Raw genomic sequence first — 26,023 nt, forward strand, 5'->3', positions numbered from 1 at the left:
ATCTGGCTTAACCTACATCCTCACAGCACCTTATCTATTTAATGTCTGTAACATCTACCATTGTTTTGCAGTCATGTTTCATTCTTGCATACAATTTTAGCTAATACAAAACAATTTGTATTTCCTCCATATAGTTTGCATTCTTGTTGACTCAGCTCTTAGCTGAAACAATTACACACTGGTGTGAGTTCATTTACCTTGCATAAGTAATTATAATTGCAGAAGTAACACTACATTACCTACATCCCACAAAAGAGTAAAAATAAATAGCTCTTTTTCTGACTGGCAGCCAGTATCTAGTAGGGTCCCATAGGGATCAGTGCTTCAACTTAATCGATTCATAATATATATGAATGATTTTGATGAGGGAACTGAAGGTCATATCTCTCAGCTTGCAGACAATACAAAGCTGGTGGGAGGGTGAACTGTGAGCTTGATGCAGAGATGCTTCAGTGTGATTAGGACAAGTTGACTGAGAGGGGAAATGCATGGCAGATGATGAATAATCGAAATAAATTTGTGGTTATCTATTTTAGGAGCAAAAACAGGATGGCAGATTATTGTCTGAAGGACAGGAGATTGGGAAAGAGGAAGATGTAACAAGATCTGGGTGTCCTTGCACACTAGTCACTGAAAGTAAACAGGACAGAAGCGGGTACTGCAGATACCGGAGATTAGAGTCAAGATTAGAGTGGTGCTGGAAACGCATAGCAGGTCAGGGAGCATCTGAGGAGCAAGAAATTCGACGTTTTGGGCAAAAGTCCTTCATTCAGAATGAGGCTGGGAGGTTCTGAGGTTATCTCTCCACCTTCGAGGCTCCCAGCCTCATTCCGGATGAAGGGCTTTTGCCCGAAACATCAATTTTCTTGTTCCTTGGATGCTTGACTTAAAGTAAGCAAGCAAGTACAGCAGGTAATGAAGAGATAAATTAATTGTATGTTGGCCTTCATAGCAAGTGGATTCAAGTACAGGAACAGAGATGTCTAACAGAGATATCTTGCAGCAATTGTTCGGACTCTTGCTTCGAGTAGATGTGAAGCATTCTGAGTAGTTTTGAGGGAATGATATCTGAGGAAGGCTGTTCAGGCTTCAAACAGAGTGCAAAAAGTTTATCAGACTAATTGCGAGGATTTTGTATGAGGAGAGACTGGAACACTTAGGATTGTACTCACTGGAGTCGAAAAGTGTGGCACTAGAAAAGCTCAGCAGGTCAGGCATCATCTGAGGTGCAGGAGAGTGAATTTTTCATGCCTGAAACATCGACTCGCCTGCTCCTCGGATGCTGCCTGACTTGCTGTGCTTGTCCATCAACACACTTTTCGATTATCACTCTCCAGCATTTGCAGTCCTCACTTACTCCTTATAGTCACTGGAGTCTCGATAAATGAGGAGGGCATTATCTCATAGAAACCTATAAAATTCAAAATGCAGGAAGAATGTTCCTGATGACTGGGGAGTCCAGAACCAAGGATCACATTCTAAACATACTTGGCCAATTAGAACTGAGATGAGGAAAAATTTCTTCACTCGGACAATGATGAGCCTGTGAAATTTACAGAAAATGGTTGAGGCCAAAATATTGAATGTTCTGAAGGGGGGGTTAGACATAGTTCTTAGGGCTAAAGGGATCAGAGGGTTATGGGAGAAAATGCGAACGGAGTACTGATTTGGATGATCAGCCATGAGTAGTGGAGTAGTTTTAAAGGGCTGAATAGCCTAGTCTTGATCCTTTTTGTTATGTTCAAATTTCTCTCCCCAAAATACATGCCGAAAGAATTGTAGTTGTTGCTTGGTGATTACCTGCAAAAGGCTTTCTTACGTGTCTGCTTCCCTCAATACTCAAATTAGGTGTGTCCAACTAATCCTGATCTTACTTCTCAAAAAACACATCTCTGCTGGCCTTTTACTTTCACTGTTTTGCTTATACACTCTTTGTAGTAACTTTTAACAGATCTAATTTTGCTTTCTTGTTCAATATTACAAGTCGACATTTCATATCTCAGTAGATTCAAAATAATTGTAGAAACAGTACAGAATTCTGTCCAAAGATTAGTTAATAATATCAGTTACTTTTAGCACATTTTGGTATCAGTGAAATTATAAGGACTTCCATTGGCTGAAGCTGAAATCCAAAATACGGTGTTCCAATTGTACTTTTTAAAAAACCCATTCCCTTTGCATTGCCGTGTTAGTCATTTATATCATTTGAAAAATGTGTCCTTTCTGTACATAGATCAAAGTTGATCACAAGTTCATCCTCAGAACTAATTTAGGACCACTTATTTGCAGGTCTTTGAAATTTAAAGTCAGTAGCTAGTCTATAAGACACTTGATCGTTTGGAATTTTTGCTTTTTTACTACATAAAAGTTGTTTTTAACCAGAGAAAGGGCAATGACGAATGCTTCTATAAAAAAATGAAGTATCGGAGATGCTGGAAACGTAACATAATATCAGAGAGTGGGATATCTGGGATGGAGAGAGAAAACAACAACATTTTTGCGAATCTGGAATTACACTTTCAAAACTCAGCTTGTTCGCGTAATACATCTGTAGTGGTTTCAAAAATTGTTCAGTGAAATTTATTAATACAAAATATCTGCAAAAGGAACTTGTATATTATCTCTAAACGTGTTGTGCTATTCTACCCAGACACTGCCATTCAGCCAGTGTATAAACGTAGACTTCGGAAACTGACCTCTTCGAAAGTGGAATCTGCACTTATGACCAGCCGGTGGGGGTGGGGAAAAGAACGAATCACGTGCTCCTTCAGCGCGCCGTTGTGGGCGGAGCTTCTCTTCAGTTTGACCGGCCCTCCTTCCCCTGAGGATCACATGGTGCGGACAACGAAACTGTCCCGCGCGGTGGTGGGCGGAGCTTCTCCTGTCCATGACGTCGACGCGCAGGGAATGCTGGGAATCTGCCTAATCCCGCCAATTTAAAAAAAATCAATTTTTCTGTAGAGGGTCTGGAATGATTTTTGATGCTTTGATTCATATTTCTGTGGTGTTGGTCTAACTTGTTGACGGTATGGGTAATTATAATGATAGTTGATGTATTTGATTAAAAGTGAGTTTTCCCCGATTGACGGAGGATTTGGCATTTACGGCCTTTCGGTTAGTTGCCGTGAATTACTGCAGCGGCGAGTACGGTTAATTACGGTTACGGTTAATTTGTGAACTATATGCAAGGAAGATCATCCTGAATTTCAGTTAAACCAGCATGAATGTTTTGCTGTCGACCCCAGTTGTTAGATTTTGTGTTTATTACTGGAAGATCATTAACCTTTTTGTTACCTGAGTTCATGATACACCTTTACTGTTTCCGATGTATAGATCAGTGTCACTGTTTTTTTACCTGTATTCCTACCTCATTGTAGTGAGACAATCAGCTACCAGGATGCTGCTTTCTCCCAGACAACCCACTCGCTCCTATTTTGTTTTTCATCTAAGTGCTGCTCCTTGGTAATATTATTCTAAACATGACTTTGCAGTAAATATGTTAGTTAAACTATTGACTTTGTGTCATTTTTATTGTTCAGAAACACATGCTAACTTCTGGAATCTGCATTTGTGCGATTTAACTTGAAATTCAGTTTTTTATCTTTTTTTCCTTCCCCACCCCACACACACACACACATTACCGCCTAACCGCGGTAATGTATGTGTATGTGTGCAGGTGTGAGACACAAAGTGCACGAATCTTTATTCAATTTCCACCACCAGGAAGATAGGAAAACACCCAGGTGGCCAGTGGCAAGCAGTGCCATTCACATCAAAGGGCAATGTTGTGTGATCAAAACAGTGAAGGGGAGGGCCAGGACTAAATCAAAATAGAGTTGGAGGGGGAAAAGAACTCAGTTCTTTTTTTCTCTTTTTTTTTGTGCCCTTCACATCAAAGGGCATCTCCTGGTTTTTTTTTCTCTTTTCTTTTATTTTTTTTGACAAGCAGTGCCCTTACGTTCCTGTTTTTTTTTCTTTCTCTTATTAACCCCCACACTACCGCCTAACTGCGGTAGTGCTTATTATTTTTATCCCCAGCACCCATGGTGTGTGCGTGCAGCTGTGAGACACAGTGAGAGACAAGGTGTACAAATCTTTATTCAATTTCCACCACCAGGAAAAATAGGAAAACACCCAAGTGGCCTGTGACAAGCAGTGCCCTTCACATCAAAAGGCATCTCCTGGTTATATTTTTTTTAGTGCCCTTACACTCCTGTTTATTTTTTTTTTCTTTTTTTTTGTGTGTGCAGCAAGAACTCAGTTCTTATCAGTGTTTCAAAGTGGTCCCATTGGGTGTATTGTTGCTGTCCCTTCAATTTGCAGTCAATTTATAAACTGAACTGCTGAAAACTTTTATGGTCTTATGTTGAATGGTTTATTTGGGTTTACAATGAAAAATCTCCTGCTTTTGAAAAGCAGTGGTGTATTGGTGGAATATGAAACTTTTTCATTAAAAATTGTACAATTTTACAATAGACCAATTTCTATTTCAATCCCAAGCATGCATTTATTTTCTTTGCCAAAGTTGCTTATAAAGTAAGAATATTAAATCATTTTAATTTCCTGGTTTGTAGGTGTAAAAAGCTTTGTGATCGGTTGTTTGCACTGTGTAGGTTTTCTGGTGATTGCTGACTTAGAGCCTGAGAGATGTACAATGCTCTTTTTTTGACTGCATAACAAATCTGGAGCTGCAGATGGACTCGATGTGGAGCATCCGCGATGCTGAGGAGGTCATGGATAGCACATTTAGTGAACTGGTCACACCGCAGGTTAGAATTGCTGAGGGAGACAGTGAATGGGTGACCAAAAGGCAGAAAAAGAGTAGGAAGGCAGTGCAGATGTCACCTGTGGTCATCTCCCTCCAAAACAAGTATACCGTTTTGGATATAGTTGGAGGAGCTGGCTCATCAGGAGAGGGCAGCAGTTGTCAAGATCATGGCACTGTGGTGGGCACTGCTGTTCAGAAGGAAAAAGACTCGTAGGGCCATAGCCATAGGGGATTCTATTGTGAGGGGAGAAGATGTGCGGTTCTGTGGCCAAAAACGGGACTCCTGGATGGTATGTTGCCTCCCAGGTGTTTGGGTCAGGGATGTCACCGTTTGGCTACAGAGCATTCGAAAAGGGGTAGGTAAACAGCCAGTTGTCTTGGTGCATATAGGCACCAATGATATAAGTAGAAAACGAGATGAGGTCCCGAAAGAAGAATTCAGGGAGCTAGGAGAGAAGTTAAAGAGGACGACCTCAAAGATAGTGATCTCTGGATTACTACCAGTGCCATATGCTAGCCAGCGTAGAAATGAAAAAATAGACAGGATGAACACTTGGCTTGAGAGATGGTGTAGGAGGGAGGGGTTCAGATTTGTTGGACATTGGGACCGGTTCTGGGGAAGGTGGGACTATTACAAAATGGACGGTCTACTTCTGAACCAGACCGGAACCAATGTCCTTGGGGAAGTTTTGCTACTGCTGTTGGGGAAGTTTTAAACTAATGTGGCAGGGGGCTGGGAACCAGAAGAAAAAACAAGTAGGCAGCGAGGTGGAGACTGTAAGAATCATGAAGATAGCATTAATAAAGGAAAGAGTAGGCAAAGAGCAGATGTGCGCAAAAGATCTGGTGGCCTGAAAAGCATCTACTTTAATGCAAGGAGTATGGTGTGTAAGGCAGATTAACTTAGGGCTTGGATTGGTGCCTGGGAGTATGACGTTATTGCAACCACAGAGACTTGGTTGAAGGAAGGGCAAGATTGACAACTAAATGTTTCAGGATATCGATGCTTCAGACAGGACAGGGAGGGAAGTAAAAGGGAGGGTGGAGTTACATTTCTGGTCAGGGACGATATCACAGCTGTGCTAAAGGAGGACACTATGGAGGTCTTGGGTGGTGAGGCATTCTGGGTGGAGCTGAGAAATAAGAAGGGTGCATTTACATTGTTGGGTCTGTATTATAGGCCTCCCAACAGTGAGCGTGAGGTAGAAGAATAAATAAATAAACAGATTATGGAAAGATGTAGAGGCAATAGGGTAGTGGTGATGGGAAATTTTAATTTTTCCAAGATTGACTGGGATACACTAAGATGTGTGGATGGGATAGAATTTGTAAGAAGTGTCCAGGAGAATTTTCTAGAGCAGTATGTCAATAGTCTGATGAGGGAAGGGGCCATATTGGACCTGGTACTGGGGAACGAGCCAGGACAGGTGGTAGAAGTTGCGGTGGGGGATTTCTTTGGGAACAGTGACCACAATTATGTAAGTTTTAGAATACTCTAGATACAGATGAGGGGTCCTAAGGGAAGAGTACTAAACAGGGCCAAGACCAATTATATCAAAATTAGGCAGGATCTCTGAGATATAGATTGGACACAACTATTTCAAGGGAAGTCCACATTTGAGATGTGGGAGGCTTTCAAAGGTAGGTTAAAGTTAGTGCAGGATAAGCATGTCCTGTTGAAGGCAAAGGATAGGAAGGGCAAGATTCGTGAACCATGGATGACAGGAGAAATTTTACGACAAGCCAAGAGGAAAAGGAAAGTGTACATAAGGTCTAGGCAGCTAAGAACAGAACGGGCTTTGGAGGAATATCGGAAGAGGACAAGTCTGAAATGAGGAATCAAGCGGGCTAAAAGGGGTCATGAAATAGCTTTAGTGAGCAGAATTAAGGAGAATCCCAAAGCATTTTATTCTTGTATAAGAAGCAAACGGGTAACTAGAGAAAGGATTGGTCTACTAAAGGATAATGAAGGAAGGCTGTGTGTCAAACCTGAGCAAACGGGTGAGATTCTGAATGATTACTTTGTATCAGTGTTCGCTGAGGGGAGTAACATGATGAATGTTGAGGTTAGAGATAGAAGTTTGATTAGTCTGGGTCACATGGTAGACTAATGGAGAAAGTGAAGCCACATGGTGTGCAGGGTGTTCTTGCTAGGTGGATAAAGAACTGGTTGAGCAATAGGATACAGCGAGTAGTATTTGAAGGGAGTTTCCCGAAATGAAGAAAGGTGACCAGTGGTGTTCCACAGGGTCAGTGTTGGGGTCACTGTTGTTTGTGATGTATGTAAATGATCTGGAAGAGGGCACTGTTTGCAGATGACATGAAGATTGGTGGAGTAGCAGAAAGCGTAAGGGACTGTTAGAGAATACAGGAGGATATAGATAGACTGGAGAGTTGAGCGGAAAAGTGGCAGATGGTTTTCAATCCAGACAAATGTGAAGTGATGCATTTAGGCCAGACTAATTCTAGAGTGAATTATACAATGAATGGAAGAGCCTTGGGAAAAGTTGATTGGCAGAGAGATCTGGGAGTATTCATTGTACCCTAAAATTTGCTGCACAGGTGGATAGAGTGGTCAAGAAGACATATAGTATGCTTGCCTTCATTGGACGGGGTATTGACTATAAGAGTTGGCAAGTCGTTAAAATTGTATAAGACACTGGATAGGCCGCATTTAGAATACTTTGTGCAATTCTGGTTGCCACATTACCAAAAGGATGTGGATTGTTTGGAGAGGGTGCAGAGAAGGTTTACGAGGGTGTTGCTTGCTATGGAAGGTGCTAGCTATGAAGAGAGGTTGAGTAGGTTAGGTTTGTTTTCATTAGAAAAAAGGAGATGGAGGTTTACAAAATCATGAAGGGTATAAGCAGGGTGGATAGAAACAAGCATTTCCCCAGGGTGAAGGATTCAATAACAAGAGGTCAGGCTTTCAAGTGAGAGATGGAAAGTTTAAGGGAGATACACGTGGCAAATACTTCACACAGAGGGTGGTGGGCGTTTGGAACGTGTTGCCAGCAGAGATGGTAGAGGCAGACACGGTGGATTCATTTAAGATGTGTCTGGACAGATGCATGAGTAGGTGGGGAACAGAGGGATACAGATGCTTAGGAATTGGGTGACAGGTTTAGGCAGTACATTTGGATTGGCTCAGGCTTGGCGAACCGAAGGGCCTGTTCCTGGGCTGTAAATTTTCTTTGTTCTTTAAACAGGTCCTTAGGTCCAACTCTTCCCTGCTGACTGGATATCCTAAATTAATCTCGTCCCATTTGCCCATATTTGGCCTATATCCCTCTAAACCCCTCCTCTTGATATACCCATTCGGTTGCCTTTGTATGACACAATGGTGAACCCTTCTGGTAATTAAACTAAACACCCAGAAAAGCTCACCTCACCTCATGATGGCAAACTCCCAAATTCTACTATTTATAGAAAATAATATCAATTTATTCTTTAACACCAGAAGTGAATATTAAACAACAATAATTACATCAACTTAATTTCAAAACCACATGGTCACCTTCAGAGTCTGTCTTCTTCCAGCTAAAGTTCTCCCTGGGTCGTCTTTCTTTTCACTATGAATATTTTTCATATGAAAGGGTACCTTTGATGGAGAATGTTTCCTAATTTCTTGGATCTGTGTTGATGGCAGTTGCTCTGACTGATTTTCAAAATGCCTGCATTTTTAAATATCCCAGACATTAGATCATCTCATTGAATTTATTGTTTTGCCAACATTGAACCAAACTCGATTGGGTTTTAGTATCCTGGGCATAATTTAAACAGGTTAAATTCGAATTGTTATTAAAACAGCTACCAACTCAGGTATCCATTTCACAGCCAAATTTTGCATATTTTTAGTTTTCCAAAACACTCTGAGACTGCTGTCCACTCATATCACAGGTGCTTGTAAGCTCTCAGTGCAGAACAGCATTCACTCTCTCTGAAAGGTACAGTACATGTCTTCAACTTCAAAACACACTTTAAATGTTTTAGTTGTATCAGCCTCTACCACTTCTGCTAGCAGCTCATTCCATACATGCACCGCATTTTGTGTGAAAAAATTGCCTCTTAGGTTCCTTTTAAATCCTTCCTCTCTCACCCTGATCCAATGCTCTCTAGTTGTGGACTTCCCCACCCCAGTGAAAAGGCCTTGTTGATTTACCCTATCCATGCCCCTCATGACCTGAGAAATCTCTATAAGGTCACCCCTCAGCTGCCGACGCTCCAGGGAAAATAGCCTCAGTCTATTCAGCCTCTCTCTATAGCTCAAACCCTCCAATTTTGGCAAAAATCTTCTAAATCTTTTCTGAACACTTTCAAATTTCACAACATCCTTCCTATAAGAGGGAGACCAGAATTGCATGCAATATTCCAAAAGTGGCCCAACAATGTCTGTACAGCCACAACATGACCTCTCAATTCCTATATGCAAGGTGTCAATTTTAAACTAACATTTGTCATGGGAAAATCCACACCATACAGATTGGCAGACTTTTATAGTCTAAACGTTCCTTAACATCAGTGCTAAGTGCTGTTGTATTGTCCTGTCCACAAAATCTGAGCAAATACAAATTTCCACATGTGGACAACACTCAGTTCAACCTGAGCATCCATCCCTCTTTGGCTTCCATACTGTGTTTGGTTTGTCATGCAATTTTATAATATTGGATGATGTTTGACCAGAAATTTCCTCCTTATAAGAAAGAAAACTAACATGAAGGTTGAATTAATGTAGCCAAACAAAGGAGGTTGCTCTTTTGGTTAAAGTTATTGTGGATGATTCTATCTTTTAGGTAATCATTGCGATTGTGCTGACTGATGAGTCATCTTTCATTAAGTTTTCATATACTTAACACTTTAACATTCCAAAATAATTAGATTACTTACAGTGTGGAAACAGGCCCTTCGGCCCCACAAGTCCACACCGACCCGCCAAAGCGCAACCCACCCATACCCCTACATTTACCCCTTACCTAACACTACGGGCAATTTAGCATAGCCAATTCACCTGACCCACACATCTTTGGACTGTGGGAGGACACCGGAGCACCCGGAGGAAACCCACGCAGACACGTCTGGAATCAAGTAGTGGGAGTCCTTTAAAGATAGTAAATTGGGGTTGCGGACATCTTGACCATCTGGCACAACACTGATTTAATCATTCATCATCATATTTGGTTGAATCACATCTGAAAAAGTTAAAAACCACACAATACTAGGTTATAGTCCAACAAGTTATCTAGAAATACTAACGTTTGGAGCACTGCTCCTTCCTCAGGGAGCTGTGGAGCAGCATCATAAAACACAGAATTTATAGCAAAACGTTATAGTGTCATGCAACTGAAACGATATATTGAACAACCTAGATTGCTTTTAAGTCTTTCATCTTTCAGAATGGGTTGCAGGTTTCTGCTCCTATCACATCACTGAAACATAATAACATAAGAAATTGGCTGACTCCTGAGCTTATCAACCCCTCAAACTTGCAACACCATTCTATAAAAATCACTATGGATCTGTCTCAGATCTCAACTCTTCTCTTGTGCCATCTCCATGTAAACCTCAATTTACTGATCCTTCAAAAATCTATTGCCCTACTTGAAATATCAGTGATCTAGCCTCTACTACTCTGATAGAGAATTTCAGGTATTCGCTAGTCTGGAGAAGAAATTTTTGGCATCTTGGTTTTAAATGAGTGCCTCCTTATTTTGTAATTATGTTCCTTGATTCAAGATTCCCCTACCAATTGCCACATATCTATACTTACTAAGCCAATCCCCTTACCATCTGTATATTTCAAACAGATCACCCCCTTATCCTCTGAATTCTAATTAATAAAGGCCTAACCTGTTAAGCATGTCTTGATATGTCAACCTTGTTATCCAAATGAGAAAGTGTATAAGTTATGAGCAGGTAGAGAAAGAGTTAAGTTTTGAGATTTTGAGAAACCAAGGTTCAGCTAAGCATGACTTGGATCAGATAAGAACTTGCAGTAAACAATGAGGTGCTGGAGGTAAGGGTAGTGGATTAACAAGGTGGAAAAGATTAACAAGGTAGTTAACAAAATGAAGAAGCATTCAGTGTGTAAAATCAGTTAACAAGGTGAAAAGTATTTGTTATGTGAAGTCAGTTAACAAAGTTAAGAACATTCATTGTGTAACAGCAGATGGCTTAATCTTTCCTATTGACACTCGCTGATTGTAACAGTCACCTAATCAATGTATGTGTTGCCTTATCGGGATGCTCCTCCGTGCAAGTAACTATATAATTCATAAGAATCTGCTGTTCGAGAGAAGACTGAGAACTCATGTCTCTATGCACATGGGCGATTTTTTTCTCTCCTTCCAGGGCCCAGAGTAAAGATGGAGGTAAAACTACACTGCGTCTCTGAGAGTTTTGCTTCGACTGATATGAGGATAGGGAAACTGGATGACAACGCAAACAATCTGTTTTGAACTACTGTCAATGCCAGTATACCCTTTCTAAATACTGAGTGTAAAGCAATACACAGTACTCCAGGTGTAGCCTCACAAATAGCCTGTGCAACCTGTTGTAGTAAAACTTCAACCTAGCAATAAATGTCAAAAATTCACCTGATTTCTTCATTATGTGCTGTATTTGCATTCATCTGTTGTGACTCGTGCCTAAGAACATGCAGATTCCTCTGTCTTATAGTTTTTGAGTGTCCTTACTGAAGTATATGACTTCTCGCTTGCCTATATTGAATGAAATCTTGGTAGGTGGAGATTAATCATTCAACTATCTGTATCCCCTTGTCTTTGTGTCCTCATCAAAGCATGCCCTCCCACTTTTTTTTATTGGCAGCAAATGTGGATGTATTTCATACTGCCCCATCCTCCAAGTCATTCGTATAGATTATAAGTAATTGAGGCCCTGAGGAATGATTCTTGTGGCATTCCACTAGTAATGTCTTTCCATTGTAAAAAAGATCCAATTAATCTCTGATCCCTCATGTTTGTGCATGAAGCAATTCTCAACTCATGCTAATACATTGCTCCCAGTATTGGGATCTCTTATAACTTTGATGTGGCACCAATGCAAATACATTATTTCTGCAAGTTCTCCTTTATCAGTTCTGCTTGTTGAATCCTCGAGAAGCTCTAGCAAATTTATCAAACATGGTTTTCCTTTCACAAAACCATGTTGACTGTTTGTTCTAAGCCTTCTTAAATGTCCTGCTTTTTCTTCCTGAATAATTATTTGTATTTGTTGCAAACCATCAGTTCTCAGAGTGATATTGACTGAGCAAAAAATAGGCAAGTGGGATATAATGTTGGAAATTGTGATATTGTTCATTTTGGAAGGGAGAATAAAGAACAGTATTGTGTAAGTGGAGAAAAACTGCAGAAAGCTGCAACACAAAGAGACTTGGGTGTAATTGTGTATGAAGCACAGAAAGCTGGCAGGTGGAATCAGCAGGTACTTGGAAGGTTAATGCAGTATTGGCCGTTGTTTCAAGGGGTTTGGAGTATAAGAGTAGGGAAGACTTACTGCAACTGTACAAGATGCAAGTGAGATCACATCTTGAATATTGTGAGCAGTTTTGGTCCCTCTATTAAAGGAAGTTCAGAAGAGATTTACCAGGATGATCCCTGATATGGAGGGATTTAGCAAAGGCTAAACAGGTTTTGAAACTCTATTTGCTGGAGTTTAGAAGAATGAGAGGTGATGTCATTGAAGCATACAGAATTCTTAAGCGTCTTGACAGGACAAATGCTGAGAGGATATTTCACCCTGTGGGAGAGTCTGGGACATCATCTCAGAATAAAGAAGTGCCATATTAAGACTGAGGTGGGGAATTTCTTCTCTAAGAGATTTATGACCCTTTTGAACTCCTTGCCAAAGAAAGCTGTGGGGCAGAATCCTTCTGTATACTTAAGGCTGAGATAGATTCTTGATCAGTAGGGGAATCAATGGTCACTGGGCAAAGGAAGGAATGTGGACAGGAGGAATGGTGGATTAGTGGTGCTGGAAATTTCCAGCAGTTCAGGCAGCATCCAAGGTGCAGCGAAATCGATGTTTCGGACAAAAGCCCTTCATCAGGAATAAAGCGGATCAGCCCTGATCCTACTGAATAGTGGAGCCGGCTTGAAGGCCGAGCAGCTTACTACTGTTCCTGTTTCTTTTTGTCTTAACCTTGCTGCTGAAGCCCTTAACTTTTCTTTTGTCTTATGTGGACTTAACTATTCCAAAGCTTTTCTCAGCAGCCTCCCAGCCACTAGGATACAAAAGTTTCAGTTAATCCAGAAAGGTCTTGCCCATGTTCTAGCCTGCGCAAAATATATTTGCTTCTATATCATTTTTCTGTTTCAGTTCACGACTTAATTATTGATTAAACCTTTGGGCACTAGTTCATTCTTTGCACTGTTCATTTCTTTTCTAATTACATCTCTGAAACGCCTAGGGATGATTTCTGTAGTATAGGTGATATAAAATGCAAGTTTTTGCTTGACATAACAAATTAAGGAAACCAATTGCAGTGTTATCAAAACATAAATGTCTCGTTTATATTTTACCTACTTCTGTTTATGAAATTAAATTGAACTTAGTTGGAAAAATCAATTATTTATCTTGGTGTAATGTTAAAGAAATTTAATAAAATACAATAAGCTGTTTCTGATTTTTTCTTTGTATTTTTGATTATAGTAATCATTCAAGATGTGGAATGATATTGAACTTCTGACAAATGATGATACAGGCAGTGGTCGGTTAAACATTGAGGCCAGAAAAGAGAGTGGTACAGCACTGTATCAAGTGGATACTATAGTTAAAATATCCTCTTCGACAACGGTAAGATTTTATATTTATGCGGCACTGGCTGGTGGGATGGATAGTGATGAGAAAATAGTAAAGCTGCAATGCTTTGCAATGTTCCAAATGCTTTGTAATTATTACTTCTGTTCAAGTCAAAAGGTGTGGCGCTGGAAAAGCACAGCAGGTCAGGCAGCATCTGAGGAGCAGGAGAGTTGACTTTTCGGATATAAGCCCTTCATCAGCAAGAGCTAATGCCTAAAGCATCAACTGTCCTCCTCAGATGCTGCCTGACCTGCTGTGCTTTATCAGTGCCACACGTTTTGACTCTGACTTTCCAGCATCTGCAGTCTTCACTTTCTCTCTTTACTCATTGCTTATTACTTTTCTACTAAAAACAGAAAGCCGTCCAATGTGTCTCCATTTGTCAGTAATTCGGTAAATTGGAGAGTGTGTGCCTGAGTGACATCACTGGTTGAATGAGCAACGGTAATTTGGTTTGCTGCAATGTTTTAATTTTCAATTAAAATCTTGACAGACTGAATTTCACCAAAAACTGACTAAGTGTCAATTTTGGAAAGTTTAATGGAGAGTTTCTCTTAGGCCCTAGTCCGTTTTCTTGTGTTGCCTTCTCTCACTTGCCTAATTATCTGTGCACCATAGCCCTATGGCACCCTGCCTGTACTACTCATCACAGACAGAAGTACTGACCATTGTTAGCACCTCCTGGATACCTGGCATAGGTGGTACATTTGAAGCCCAATCATTCACCTGATCAATTGTTGCAGCTTGCACCTTCCCTGAATGGTTATTTTCATTTGGCTTGGACATGTTGGACAGAGAGTGCTTGGCAGTCCACTTCGCTGAACGTTGTGCTGGATCGGGGTTAAGTGTACTCATTGTCAGTGGAGTGTGCTCCTAGATCGTCAGTGATTGGAGATGCCGAGGAGCAAATGGCAAGTGGAGTCACTCGGTTACCATTCTGACTTTCTTGTTGGGAATTGTCAAGTTTGTATTTAACAGGTGGAAGAATGAAACAGACTGATATACTTGAAAAGACTGATGTTAAGAAGGAGGATGTGCTGAAAATTTTGAAAATCATAATGATAGATAAATCTCCTGGGCCAGAAGGAATATACCCTAGGTTATTACAGGATGTGAGGGAAGAGATTGTTGTGCCTTTAGCGATGATCTTTGCGTCCTCACTATCCACTGAAGTAGTGCCAGATGATTGGAGTTTGGCAAATGTTATTCCCTTGTTCAAGAAAGGGAAAAGGGATAATCCTGGGAATTACAGACCAGTCAGTCTCACATTTGTGGTCGGACAAACTATTGGAGAATTCTGAGAACCAGGACTTACGAAAACCATAGCTTGATTAGAGGTAGTTAGCATAGCTTTGTGTATGGTTGGGGTGGGGGGGGGGGGGAGGCAGGCAGGTCATGCTCACAATCCTTATTGAATTCTTTGAAGATGTGACAAAACATATATTTGTGAAGATAGAGCTGTGGATGTGGTGTACCTGGATTTTAGCAAGGTATTTGATAAGGTTCCCCATGGCAGGTTCGTTCAGAAAGGAAGGAAGTATGGGATACGGGGAAATCTGGCTGTCTGGATACTGAATTGGCTGGCCCATAGAAGACAGAGGGTGGTGGTGGATGGAAAGTATTCAGCCTGGAGTTTGGTGACCAGTGGTGTTCCACAGGGATCGGTTCTGGGATCTCTGCTCTTTGTGATTTTTATAAAAATTTAAGAATTTTTTTTTAGATGAGGAATTGGAAGGGTGAGTTAGTAAGTTTCCCGATAACACAAATGTTGGTGGAGTGGTAGGTAATGTGGAGGGCTGTTGTCGGTTGCAACAAGACGTTGACAGGATGCAGAACTGGGTTAATAAGTGGCAGATGAAGTTCAACTTTGAAAAGTGTGAAGTGATTCACTTGAAAGGTCAAATTTGAATGCAGAATACAGGGTTAAAGGCAAGATTCTTGGAAGTGTGAGGAACAGAGGGATTTTGGGCTCCATCTCCATAGGTCCCTCAAAGATGCCATCCAAGTTGACAGAGTTGTTAAGAAAGCATATGATGTGTTGGCTTTCATTAGCAGGGGGATTGAGCTTAAGAGCTGTGAGCTTATGCTGCAGCTCTATGGAGCCCTGGTTAGACCACACTTGGAATATTGTGGTCAGTTGTGGTCGTCTCATTATAGGAAGGATGTAGATGCTTTAGAGAGGGTGCAGAGAAAATTTACCAGGATGTTGCCTGGATTGGAGGGCATGTCTTAGGAAGAGTGGTTGAGTGAGCTTGGGCTTTGCACACTGAAGTGAAGAAGGAAGACAGGTGACTTGTTAGAGCTATATAAGGTGATGAGAGGTATATATAGAGTAGATAGTCAGAGACTTTTCCCCAGGGCAGAAACGGCTTTCACGAGGGGGCATAATTTTAAGGTGATTGGAGGAAGGTTTAGGGGAGAAGTCAGAGCTAGAATCTTTACACAGAAAATGGTGGGTGCATGGAATGCACTGCCAGCAGTGGTCGTAGAGTCAGATACATTAGGGACATTTAAGAGACTTCTTGGATAGGCACATGAAAGTTAGTACAATGAAGGGAATGTAGGTTAGTCGGACCTTAGAGTACGATAAAAGGTCTGCACAACATTGAGGGCCGAAAGACCTGAACTGTTCTATGTTCTAATGGGAAACTGATTATCAATAAAGTGAGATGATACAGCAATGAGGAAGTTCGTGAATAGAAATTGACCTCTTACCGCTCGCTAGTGAGAATCTTGTGCTGCCATTCAACAATTGGTTGGAAAATGGTACCTTTTCCTCTTGATGGTGAGGAATTTCCTCACTGAACATCTAATGTGATTGGTACAAATTTTTTGCAATGCCCAAATTATTCAGGGGCTTAGAAGATTCCACCTTATGTGTTCTAATTATATCTGGAAATACAATCATTTTATTAATGGAAATCCACAGATCAAATAATTCAATTTAAAGCTCAGAATCAAAATTGGAGTAAATTCATTGAGTGCTGTTTAACAAAGGTGTAGACTGATTCCACTGTAGTTAGGCAATTTATAGTTCACCTCTAACAAATGTCTGTTGGTACGTTTTAAAATTCCAAATTTCCTGCTTGTTCAGTGTTTCTTTTTAAGTAGTGGATCAGATACTTTCTCATTTGCTGGCTTTAATGTCAAACGAACATGGTACTGCATTTTGAAGTATCATTACTATCTAATTATTTAAACTTTACTAATTTTAAAAGCAACTATAAAGAATTGTTGTTGCTTTTTGTCATTTAGATAACAGTCAATCCCAAGCTTCATGCGTTTTGCAGCTCTGATGGTTGTGTGGTTGTTGTGGACCACTCAGTATTGCTTTTGGACCAAATTTGTCAATCAGTACTGTTGCAGCTCCAGTTTGGTGAGTATTGTGAGCTATTTTGGCTTTTTTAAAATCTTGCAAATGTTCAATAGAGATTTAGGGGAGCAGACATTCAGAACAACTATCAGCAGGAGTAACTGTAAGGACCAGACTAAAATAGTATTATAAAGCTAAAATAATTTTTTAGATTTGGTAGCATTCCTCAGAAGTTCCACTAATTTATATAGCCCGAGCTTGTGTACTCATTTGTACTGAGAGTGTCAAGTGACACTCTCCACTTTTGTTTAGATAGCATCTTTAGTAGTAAAATGCCCAAAGGTGCTTCATGCAAATGCTATGAGGCAAATGTTTGATATTGAACCATATAAGGCAGGTGACCAAATGTTTTCAGCAGCATCTTAAAGGGGGAAAATTAGGCTAGATGGGGAAAGGCTTACGGAGAAAATTCTTGATCAGAAAAGCAGAAAATTTCAATTTCTAAAGAGCTGCTTCATTTGCCTTGTTCCAGGAGCATATAACATAATATTCTTCTTTCCTACTCATCTTAGTTTCTGTTCTGTTTGTGGCTGCTTAAATTTCTGTTGGTTGATTTTTATTTTGTTTAATCTGTTATAGATACTGATGTGGATGTTGTAGCACTTTGTCAGGAAGGTCAATTTCTGATGGTTGGAGAAAGAAATGGAAATCTTCATTTGCTACATGTAAAGTCCAGACAGACACTCTTAACTAATGTAAGTTGATGTTATGTAGTTGTAAATAATTAAGTGGTCATTAGACCAAGCATCCCAAAATGAAAGCTTATCTTTGTAAGGTGGGAAAGAGTTTGAGGCTTTCAAGATTCTTAAATTCTTGAGATGGCAAAGCAATTTGACTGTTTTATTTGTGTGTCACATTATGCTTGGTCTTGACATCTTTAGTTTAGTTTGACTTGTTTTAATAAATGTTTGCTAATTATTTTAGTAAGCATGAAATGAACCATTTAATAATTCCATAGCAATAAAAGGGTAAATGACCATTATTTTTAAAATTATCTTTAATTTATTTATTTACATGTTTACACAAGTGTACCATATACAACATTTAATTCCCCAAAAAAGTATTTGTTTACAATTTCTTGTCTCTTTTTGAAGTCGTTGATGAAACACTCTTCAAAGGGAAAGACCTACCTGAGCCTTACCTTAGAGAAAGAAGCCCCTGATTCAGGTACTTTTTTAAAAAATTGCTATTGTCCAGAAGTAAGCTCATGAAAGGAACTTTATTGTTAAGTTTATTTTCCCTTGAGAAGTTGAAGAGGAAGTATTGCATTACATGACAGCTGAGTTTTGTGTTCATTCTGTCTGGCCAAGATTTAATTGTATGTTTAGAATATAACTGTGAACTTGGAGAAAACAACTAATTCTAAAGAGCTCCAGACCGTTACTTGATTTGTTATTAGGTTTAAAATAAACTCACTTTCTGATTTTAATATGTATCTGGTTGAGATCAGCCAGGTTCTGTTGCATGTGTGAATAAATTGGTGAATTACAAAACATTGCAAAGGTGATCAGTTAAAAATTTACATTAGCAATTGACCATTTTTTTGGCTCAGCAATATTATGTTTTCCTGTAACCCCTTTTATCAGGTGTTTATCTTTATTGCCCAATGTCTATTTATTCAAGAGCATCATCAAGGAGGTGTATCTACAAATTCTGTTGTTGTGTAATTCGGGTATAGTAATATTTATCATGCTTTAGAGAATCACTGCTGCACTTGATGAATTGTTGCTTTATAAATACTTTTAATCAACGTGTTTGGACATGTGATGACACAGGTGGGATTTCAACCCAAACTTTCTAGCCCAAAGATAAGGACATTGTTACTTATCACAAGAATCATCAATTTATAGCTTCCTTTGAATTGGTGTCCATCAGTCGATCTAACTGATGGAATGCACAAGTTCAATATTAATCCTTTGCTCTGTACTTTTGGATATAGAGCCAAGGATTCAGTTTCCAAATTTAATCGTATTTATTTGCATAACTTAAATAATCTGTTTAACATACACGTCAAGGTCCCTTTCTTTCTCTCTGTTTTAAAACATTACTTATTTGAGGCGCACTTCCTTTATTTTTCTTGCTTCCAAATGCATTTTTCACGTTTATTACTCTGTCCAATCTGAGGCCTATTTATATCCTCCAATTGATCTTGTCAAATTTACCACATTTTAATTAAGGATTGTCAACATATTTTGACATTGTTCCTTCGATTCACAATTCACATCATTTAAGTTTGATAATTGATGCTCAAGAGTAAATAAAACTCAAGCCCCAGTTACCCTCTCTCATACACAAGATCTCTCTCATAAACTCACACATATAAGTTTGTGGGGTGAATTTGTACTTGCAGAATTACATCTTATTTTGCTCAAAAACTGCATGAATCCCTGCAAGATTCTGCATGTCTTTTTTTAGATTACAATCAGTCTGAACATTGTGGCACAGAGAAGCTCACAAAGGGTACCTCACACCTTAAATACATTATCTGGGCAAACATGATACCAATTGTTAAAGTTCACTTGAGAATGTAACTTTAAAAAAGTTCTGCAATTTTCATATGAAAGAACCGAAACCAACCGTTCTTTCGAAAGATGAGAGACTTAACAAACAATCCAGGTCTTTTTGAATATATGAATTCAGTTATATCATACTGTAAACTTTTGCTAGAAATTCTGTATCTTACGATCTTATACTCCACAACCACCTGATGAAGGAGCAGTGCTCCGAAAGCTAGTGCTTCCAAATAAACCTGTTGGACTACAACCTGGTGTGATCTTTTAACTTAGCAAACTCCAGTGAATCTCCATTCACCACACATCTCCACTATGATAGACTTTGTTTCCACTAACCTTTTTGCATTCTTTCTTGCAACCATCTTGTCTAGTTGACCACATTCCCTTTAAATTCATTTATTACTAACTTTACTCTCTTAGATGTTACTTTTTCAAATGGTTTTTGAAAAATCCACCTAAACCACATTTGCTTAGACTATCCTCTGTTATATAGAAAGTTTGCTCAATTGCAACTTGCCTTTTCAATCTCTGCATGAACTGGACTTAATTAGCTCTTGTTTCTGCAAGTATTTCAGTTGAAACAAATGTACTGAATGACCTCTTTCTGTGCTAGTACCTTCCTATAATTCTGTGTTGTTTAATTTCAAGCCACGTTCCACAGTTCAGTATTTCATTAACTGCTGAAGTAAGACTAACTGATTTATAATTTATTTAATTTTCACCTTTTGTTTTGAAAAAGGATATTTGATTCAACACCTTCCAAGTCCTTGAGCACCTTATTTTCCCTTTCTAGTTGAGGTCTGTAAAATTATAATCTGTGCTGCAATTATTATTTTCCTTGACTCCTTTCTGAGTACTTGGTGTGATCTATCTGTGATGTATCTGTTTTGAGTTCTAAAGTTTTATAATAACATTTATCTTTGAATAATGGTAAGTTCAGAATCACCTTAAAGAATATTATGATTTATTTTTTGTGAACACTAAGGTTATAAAGCTTGACTCCCCCATCTCTTAGCTTTACCTCCACTGTGCTTTTCTCTTACCACAGAAGTACCATTAGAAAATTCTTCCACTGTTCTTCAATATGTTTAATTTAAGCCATTACAAGTAATCTCTTTTTTTTAATGATAATCTTCCAAACATGTATTATTTTTTCTGATGACATTGCTGGGTACTCCATTACTTTGGAGTATTAAGATCAGTGATGCTGGATACTCCATTACTTTGGAGGATTAAGATCAGTAATGCAATTTTTTTCTAGTAATTAAATGTATTTAGTCTCCAAATAACAATCACTGCCTTTCTCAAAACAGAATTGCGACCTAAAAGGAAATTACTGCCTTTTGTTTGGATAAATACTTACAAGTCCTGTCAATTCTTGGTTTTTGAATATCCCAATTTTTGTCACTCCATAATTGGCTATGCTTTCAGGTGACTAGTTCTGAAATTCTGTCTGTAAATCTCAGCATATTTCTTCCATTATTCTGTTCTTTTAAGAAACTCTTGGAAACTTGTGTTTATGACAAAGATTTTGTTTACTTGTCTGAAGAATTTCTTTGAATGGCACTGTGCAAAATTTATTATGATCACTACATAATAACTGAAAGAACTACAGATGCTGTAAATCAGTAACAAAAACAGAAATTACTGGAAAAGCTCAGCAGGTTTGGCTACATCTGTGGAGAGAAATCAGAGTTCATGTTTTGGGTCAAGTGATTCTTCCTCAGAACAGTTAACTTTGATTTCTCTACAGATGCTGCCTGACCTGCTGAGCTTTTCCAGCAATTTCTGTTTTTGTTTCTGTTTATAATCATTGCTATTGTGAGGCACATTGAGTTACTTTACTTTTGTAAATCGCAGTATAAACGCAATCTATTGTACTTGTATGAATTTACTTTCAGATTAAGATTTTTAAAAATTCTGCTGTAAATACAATTTATGTTAATTTGGTCTTTTTCTCTCTTTTACTTCCCTCTTGCTTTATGTTGTACTTCATTCTTACAAGCTGCAGAGATAGGAAATAGCCATTTGTTTTTTTTCCTTAGTTGGTCTTTTTCTTCCTTTCGTGGCTTGCTTCAGTTAAGCAGGCAGTGATCATTTTTTATAGCTGGTGATTAACTGCTTGGAGAAGTGGAGTTATAAATTTCTGTCCAGGATGATGTTCTTGTGCTTTGCAATGATATTTCAAAGCTGGAAACATATTTTATTTTTCCTTTTAGGCTCCTACCATATGGTCCTGCTAACTCATAACGGTTTCTTCTGGGTTTCATGTCTTCAGCTTGCCAAACTTCATCAAGGTAAAACAAAAACTATTTAAGTAGGATTTTCATCAATATTCCAGTGCATTTCAGAAGAGAACAAGAATAGGGAGAGAAAGTGAGCAGATGTGCAAGAGTTTTGGAAAGGAGTTCTGACAGATATGACTTAAGGTTCTTGCACTGAAAGTGGTATAAAGGTGGTGGTACAGTGCAGATAGGGCCTCAACTACAACTGGTAAGATGTAGGAGATTAGTCGGGAGAACTTTCAAATATTTGAGTCTGGAGGTATTGTAGGCACGGATGAGGGGGTATGGATGAAGGTTTCAGCAGCAGATGAGCTGAAACTGGCTCAATTAGGTGATGTTACAGATTTGAAAGAGACAGTTAATGATGACACCAGTGAGGTTGGACGTTTGTCACGTGATGAAATGTGTCACCAAGGATGTGATCTGTGGCTTCGTCATCACCTGTTGTCAGGGAGAAGGATGAAATCTCTTGCTAAGAAACAGAGTTTGGAGCAGGGACCAAAAACAGTGGTCACTGATAATTAGCAGGAGGGGAAGAGTGAGGTTAGAATAAATGGCTTCATTCTTCCCAGTATGAAGTTGAAGAAAACTATGTATAATCATTATTTAATGTCAGACCGGAACTCAACACTTGATTGATTGTGAAGTTGAGAGCTTTTATTAATAAGGAAATCTGGATGTCATCAGGTTAAATGTTGCCTCTTTGCTCCCTTTTTAAATCTTTCCCTCTCATCCTAAACCTATGCCCTCTCGTTCTGCACTCTTTCACCCTAGGGAAAGGGCCTTGTCTATTTACCCTATGCATTGTCCATCATGATTTTATAAACCTCTATGAAGTCATCTCTCAGCCTCTGACGCTCCAGGGAAAATAGCCTCTGCCTATTCAGCCTCTCCCTACAGCTCAAACCCTCCACCCTGGCAACATCTTTGTAATCTTTTCTGAACCCTTTCAAGTTTCACTACATCCTTCCTGTTTTAAGGAGACCAGAATTGCATGCAATATTCCAAAAGTGTCCGGACCAATGTCTGTACAGCCATACTCAATGCTCTGACTAATAAAGTAAAGCATACCAAATGCCACCTTTGCTATCCTGTCTACCTGTGATTCCACTTTCAAGGAACTATGAACCGGCACTGCAAGGTCTGTTTGTTCCTCAGCACTTACTATTAAGTATATAAGTCCTGCCCTGATTTGCCTTTCCACAGTGCAGCATCTCATATTTATCGAAATTAAACACCACCTGCAGCTTCTCGGCCCATTGGCCCATCTGATCAAGATCCTGTAACCTTCTTCGCTGTCTGCTACATCTCCAATTTTGGGGTCATCTGCAAACTTACTAACTATACATCTTACGTTCACATCATTTATATAAGTGACAAAAAGCAGTGGACTTAGCACTGATCCTTGTGGCACTCCACTGGTCACAGGCCTGCAGTCTGAAAAACAACCCTCTGTCTTCTACCTTTGAGCCAGTCCAATATCGAAATGGCTAGTTTTCCCCGTATTCCGTGAGATTGAACTTTGCTAACCAGTCTACCATGAAGAACCTTACTGAAGTCCATATAAATCACATCCACTGCTTTGCCCTCATCAATTCTCTTCGTTACTTCAAAAAACTTAATGAAGTTAGTGAGACATGATTTCCCATGCACAAAGCCATGAAGTGGCAGAAATTGGATTAGAGGGATTGAAATGAATTTTTGAGCAATGGAAATGGAAAAAAAAAGCTTATTACATTCCAAAGTTAGATATTTTTCATACGTTTTGTAGTACTTGTGAATCTTCAAAAGGTTTGTTGGACAATGTAAAGACTTATCTTTTATTCTGGTTAACATTTTTAAGGGCGCACAATATTTTAAAGGTGTAAGTCTCTTTTTTTGGATAAGAGATTGTTTTCAAGAATGCAATTTTTTTGTCAAATTCATCTGATTAAATGTTGTTTAGTTGTATCAAGTTGTCTTAGTTCAGCGTGCACTTCCTATGTCATGTTGCTGTTTCACCTTCTAGTCACATCTGAGCATTTATTCCCAATATTTCAGTTTGTCTTAATTCTAGCTGGTTCTTTCTATGCCCATCCCAGTTCCGTTGTTTCATTTCACTATCCCAACTTGAGTTTACTTTTACTATTTATTCATGGAATGTGGGTGTCACTGGTAAATCCAGCAAATTTTGCCTATCTGTATTATCTTTTTTCAAATCACTGCAACCCATACGGTGAACATTTTTCCAGAGTTGAGTTAGATATTTGAGCTCAGTTTCTTGCTGAATCGTGTTGGATAGGAAGCTGCCAGAAGGCCTTGGCTTATTGGACGAAGATGTTGAGTTCAAGAAGTTCGCTGCTGAAGGCTGGACTGGTTTGGCTGAAGATGCCTATGTCTTGAAAGATTCCAAGGATAATAACAATGCAGAGGATGATTTTTCTCATCAGTTAAGAACTAAAGTTGGAAAATTTGGATACAAGATTGAAACCTCGTAGATGAAGATCTGCACAACAAGAAATTCTGGAAGATAGAGAAGAACGAATACTGCGTAAATGTTTAAAATTGTTTGTGGCAAAAACAATACTGTTATATGAATTTTCATTTTTTATTTTCATAGTAAATTGTTTTGGAATATAAAAGAAAAAGAGGTTTCAAGATTTTGACTCATTGACAGAGAAGAAGCAACAATAAAATGCCAAGTTAAGATTGTGTGAATTGTAAGAAGAACCTGCAGCAGGGATGTGTTGCAATGCACATTTTACCTGAGCCCTCCTAGATGCTTCAGGTTTGCAGGTTACTGTTAAATGGTCATCCAGTTCTAATGGAGGTCAGTACCAGCATGGCCACTTCAGTGGTTGCAGAACCAGTCTTTAATAACATTTGCTTTAGACTCAAACCCTTAAGTTTGTACAAGACCTTGCCTAGGCTGAGAACTTCCACAGGGGAACGTTTGCAGATTTCGGGTACAACTTCATTTCTACTGGTTCATTTACCAGTGATTTGTACTAAAGGGCTCTGGGCCAAAGCTTGATGGGTGAATTAGTTGAGAGAAATTCGTCAAGCTTGGCTCAATATTTTTCAATTTGAAAATGGCTGTTGAGTGAATTCCCAATAAAATACGCAGATTCATCCAGAAAGGTCTAGGGACTCTCAAAAGGAGCCAAGGCCTTGCATGTTGACCAAGAAGCAATTTTTCAATTCTGCAAGACTCTCCCAATGCCATTTGTCCTCAGGCAAAAATAGAGGCAATACGGTTAGAAAGTTGGAAAGTGAAAGAGTTACACCAATGCAATGTGCGGAATGGGCAGTACTGAAGTCTGACGGGAAGGGGCGGTTTGCCTTTGAGGCAATTTTAAATAAACATTAAATCACATTTTGCATCTGGATAAGTACCCAATTCCTCAGATAGATGATTTATATGTATAGCTGGCGGGGGGGGGGGGGGGGGGGGGGGGGGGGGGGCGCTCTCCTTCACGAAGCCGGACATACACTAAGCTTATATGTAATTGCAGTTGGATGAGGATTCCCAGAAGTATGTTGCAGTTAATACCTCTAAGGGTCTGTACCAATATACAAGGCTGCCATGTGGGCTATCATTGACCTATTAAATTTTTCAGTGGAAGATGGAGAACATTTTGCAAGGACTATCTCAGGTCGCCATTTATTTAGATGATGTGTTAATAACAGAGAATACTAATAAGGAACACTTGGAGAATGTGGACATAGTCCTTAGACATTTTTCTGAAGTGGGCATATCCTGAAGAAGGGTTAAATGTGTGCTCCAGGCCCTCCAAATGACCTACTTGGGCTACAGAGTCGACAAGACTGGGTTACACCTGTTGGAAGATTAACTGAGGGCAATCAAAGGTGCCCGACTCCCACGTCTGTTCAGGAGCTTAGGTCATTTCTTGCAGCAGGGAATCTGAGTATTTCCTAAAGTTGAATGGGATTCGACACATAAGGACAAATTCATACCATCCACTATCCAATGGGTCTGGTAGAAAGAGCAGTCCAAACTTTGAAGGCAACCACATCCTCACTAAATATCAAATTGTCATCATTGTTATTGGATTACAGAACCAACCCACATGCAACTTGAGTGAAATCTCTAGTCGAGTTGAATCTCATCTTCACAGATCTGTGGGAAGAGGGGAGGAGAGGAGGTGGATGAAATAGCATCAGGAACACCAATGCTGGACCCAGGGATCTAGCCAACAAGAGTGACAGTTTGTGACGGGGAATTTGTTGTAAGAACTATGGAAGTGGCCCTGCATGGGTTAAAGGT

The 26,023-nt window shown here is 39.4% G+C and overlaps 2 protein-coding genes across 2 annotated transcripts in view; both read left to right on the forward strand.

Moving 5' to 3' along the window:
• Positions 1-2,984: 2,984 nt before the first annotated feature.
• kntc1 (kinetochore associated 1) overlaps positions 2,985-26,023 on the forward strand; it is a 152,923-nt gene continuing 129,884 nt past the window's right edge. Inside the window, exons 1-6 of the mRNA XM_060843653.1 lie at positions 2,985-3,026; positions 13,436-13,579; positions 16,841-16,961; positions 17,538-17,653; positions 18,053-18,125; positions 21,691-21,768. Of these exons, the coding sequence (XP_060699636.1) occupies positions 13,448-13,579; positions 16,841-16,961; positions 17,538-17,653; positions 18,053-18,125; positions 21,691-21,768 (520 nt within the window). The 5' untranslated portion in view covers positions 2,985-3,026; positions 13,436-13,447. The remainder of the gene's footprint in view (positions 3,027-13,435; positions 13,580-16,840; positions 16,962-17,537; positions 17,654-18,052; positions 18,126-21,690; positions 21,769-26,023) is intronic.
• LOC132827433 (26S proteasome complex subunit SEM1-like) lies at positions 22,045-24,233 on the forward strand. The gene is made up of 2 exons (XM_060844121.1): positions 22,045-22,134; positions 24,030-24,233. The coding sequence occupies exons 1-2, from the start codon at positions 22,045-22,047 to the stop codon at positions 24,231-24,233; spliced, it is 294 nt and encodes a 97-aa protein (XP_060700104.1).

Source organism: Hemiscyllium ocellatum, chromosome 24 (genome assembly GCF_020745735.1).
Source record: "Hemiscyllium ocellatum isolate sHemOce1 chromosome 24, sHemOce1.pat.X.cur, whole genome shotgun sequence".
NCBI lineage: Eukaryota > Metazoa > Chordata > Chondrichthyes > Orectolobiformes > Hemiscylliidae > Hemiscyllium > Hemiscyllium ocellatum.

Excerpts from the sequence above, each read along its gene's own strand:
- LOC132827433 (XM_060844121.1), top strand. The coding sequence starts at position 22,045 with ATGAAGGTTTCAGCAGCAGATGAGCTGAAACTGGCTCAATTAGGTGAT. Across the intron at positions 22,135-24,029 it reads TTAATGATGACACCAGTGAG|TTGGATAGGAAGCTGCCAGA; the intron begins GTTGGACGTTTG and ends TGCTGAATCGTG.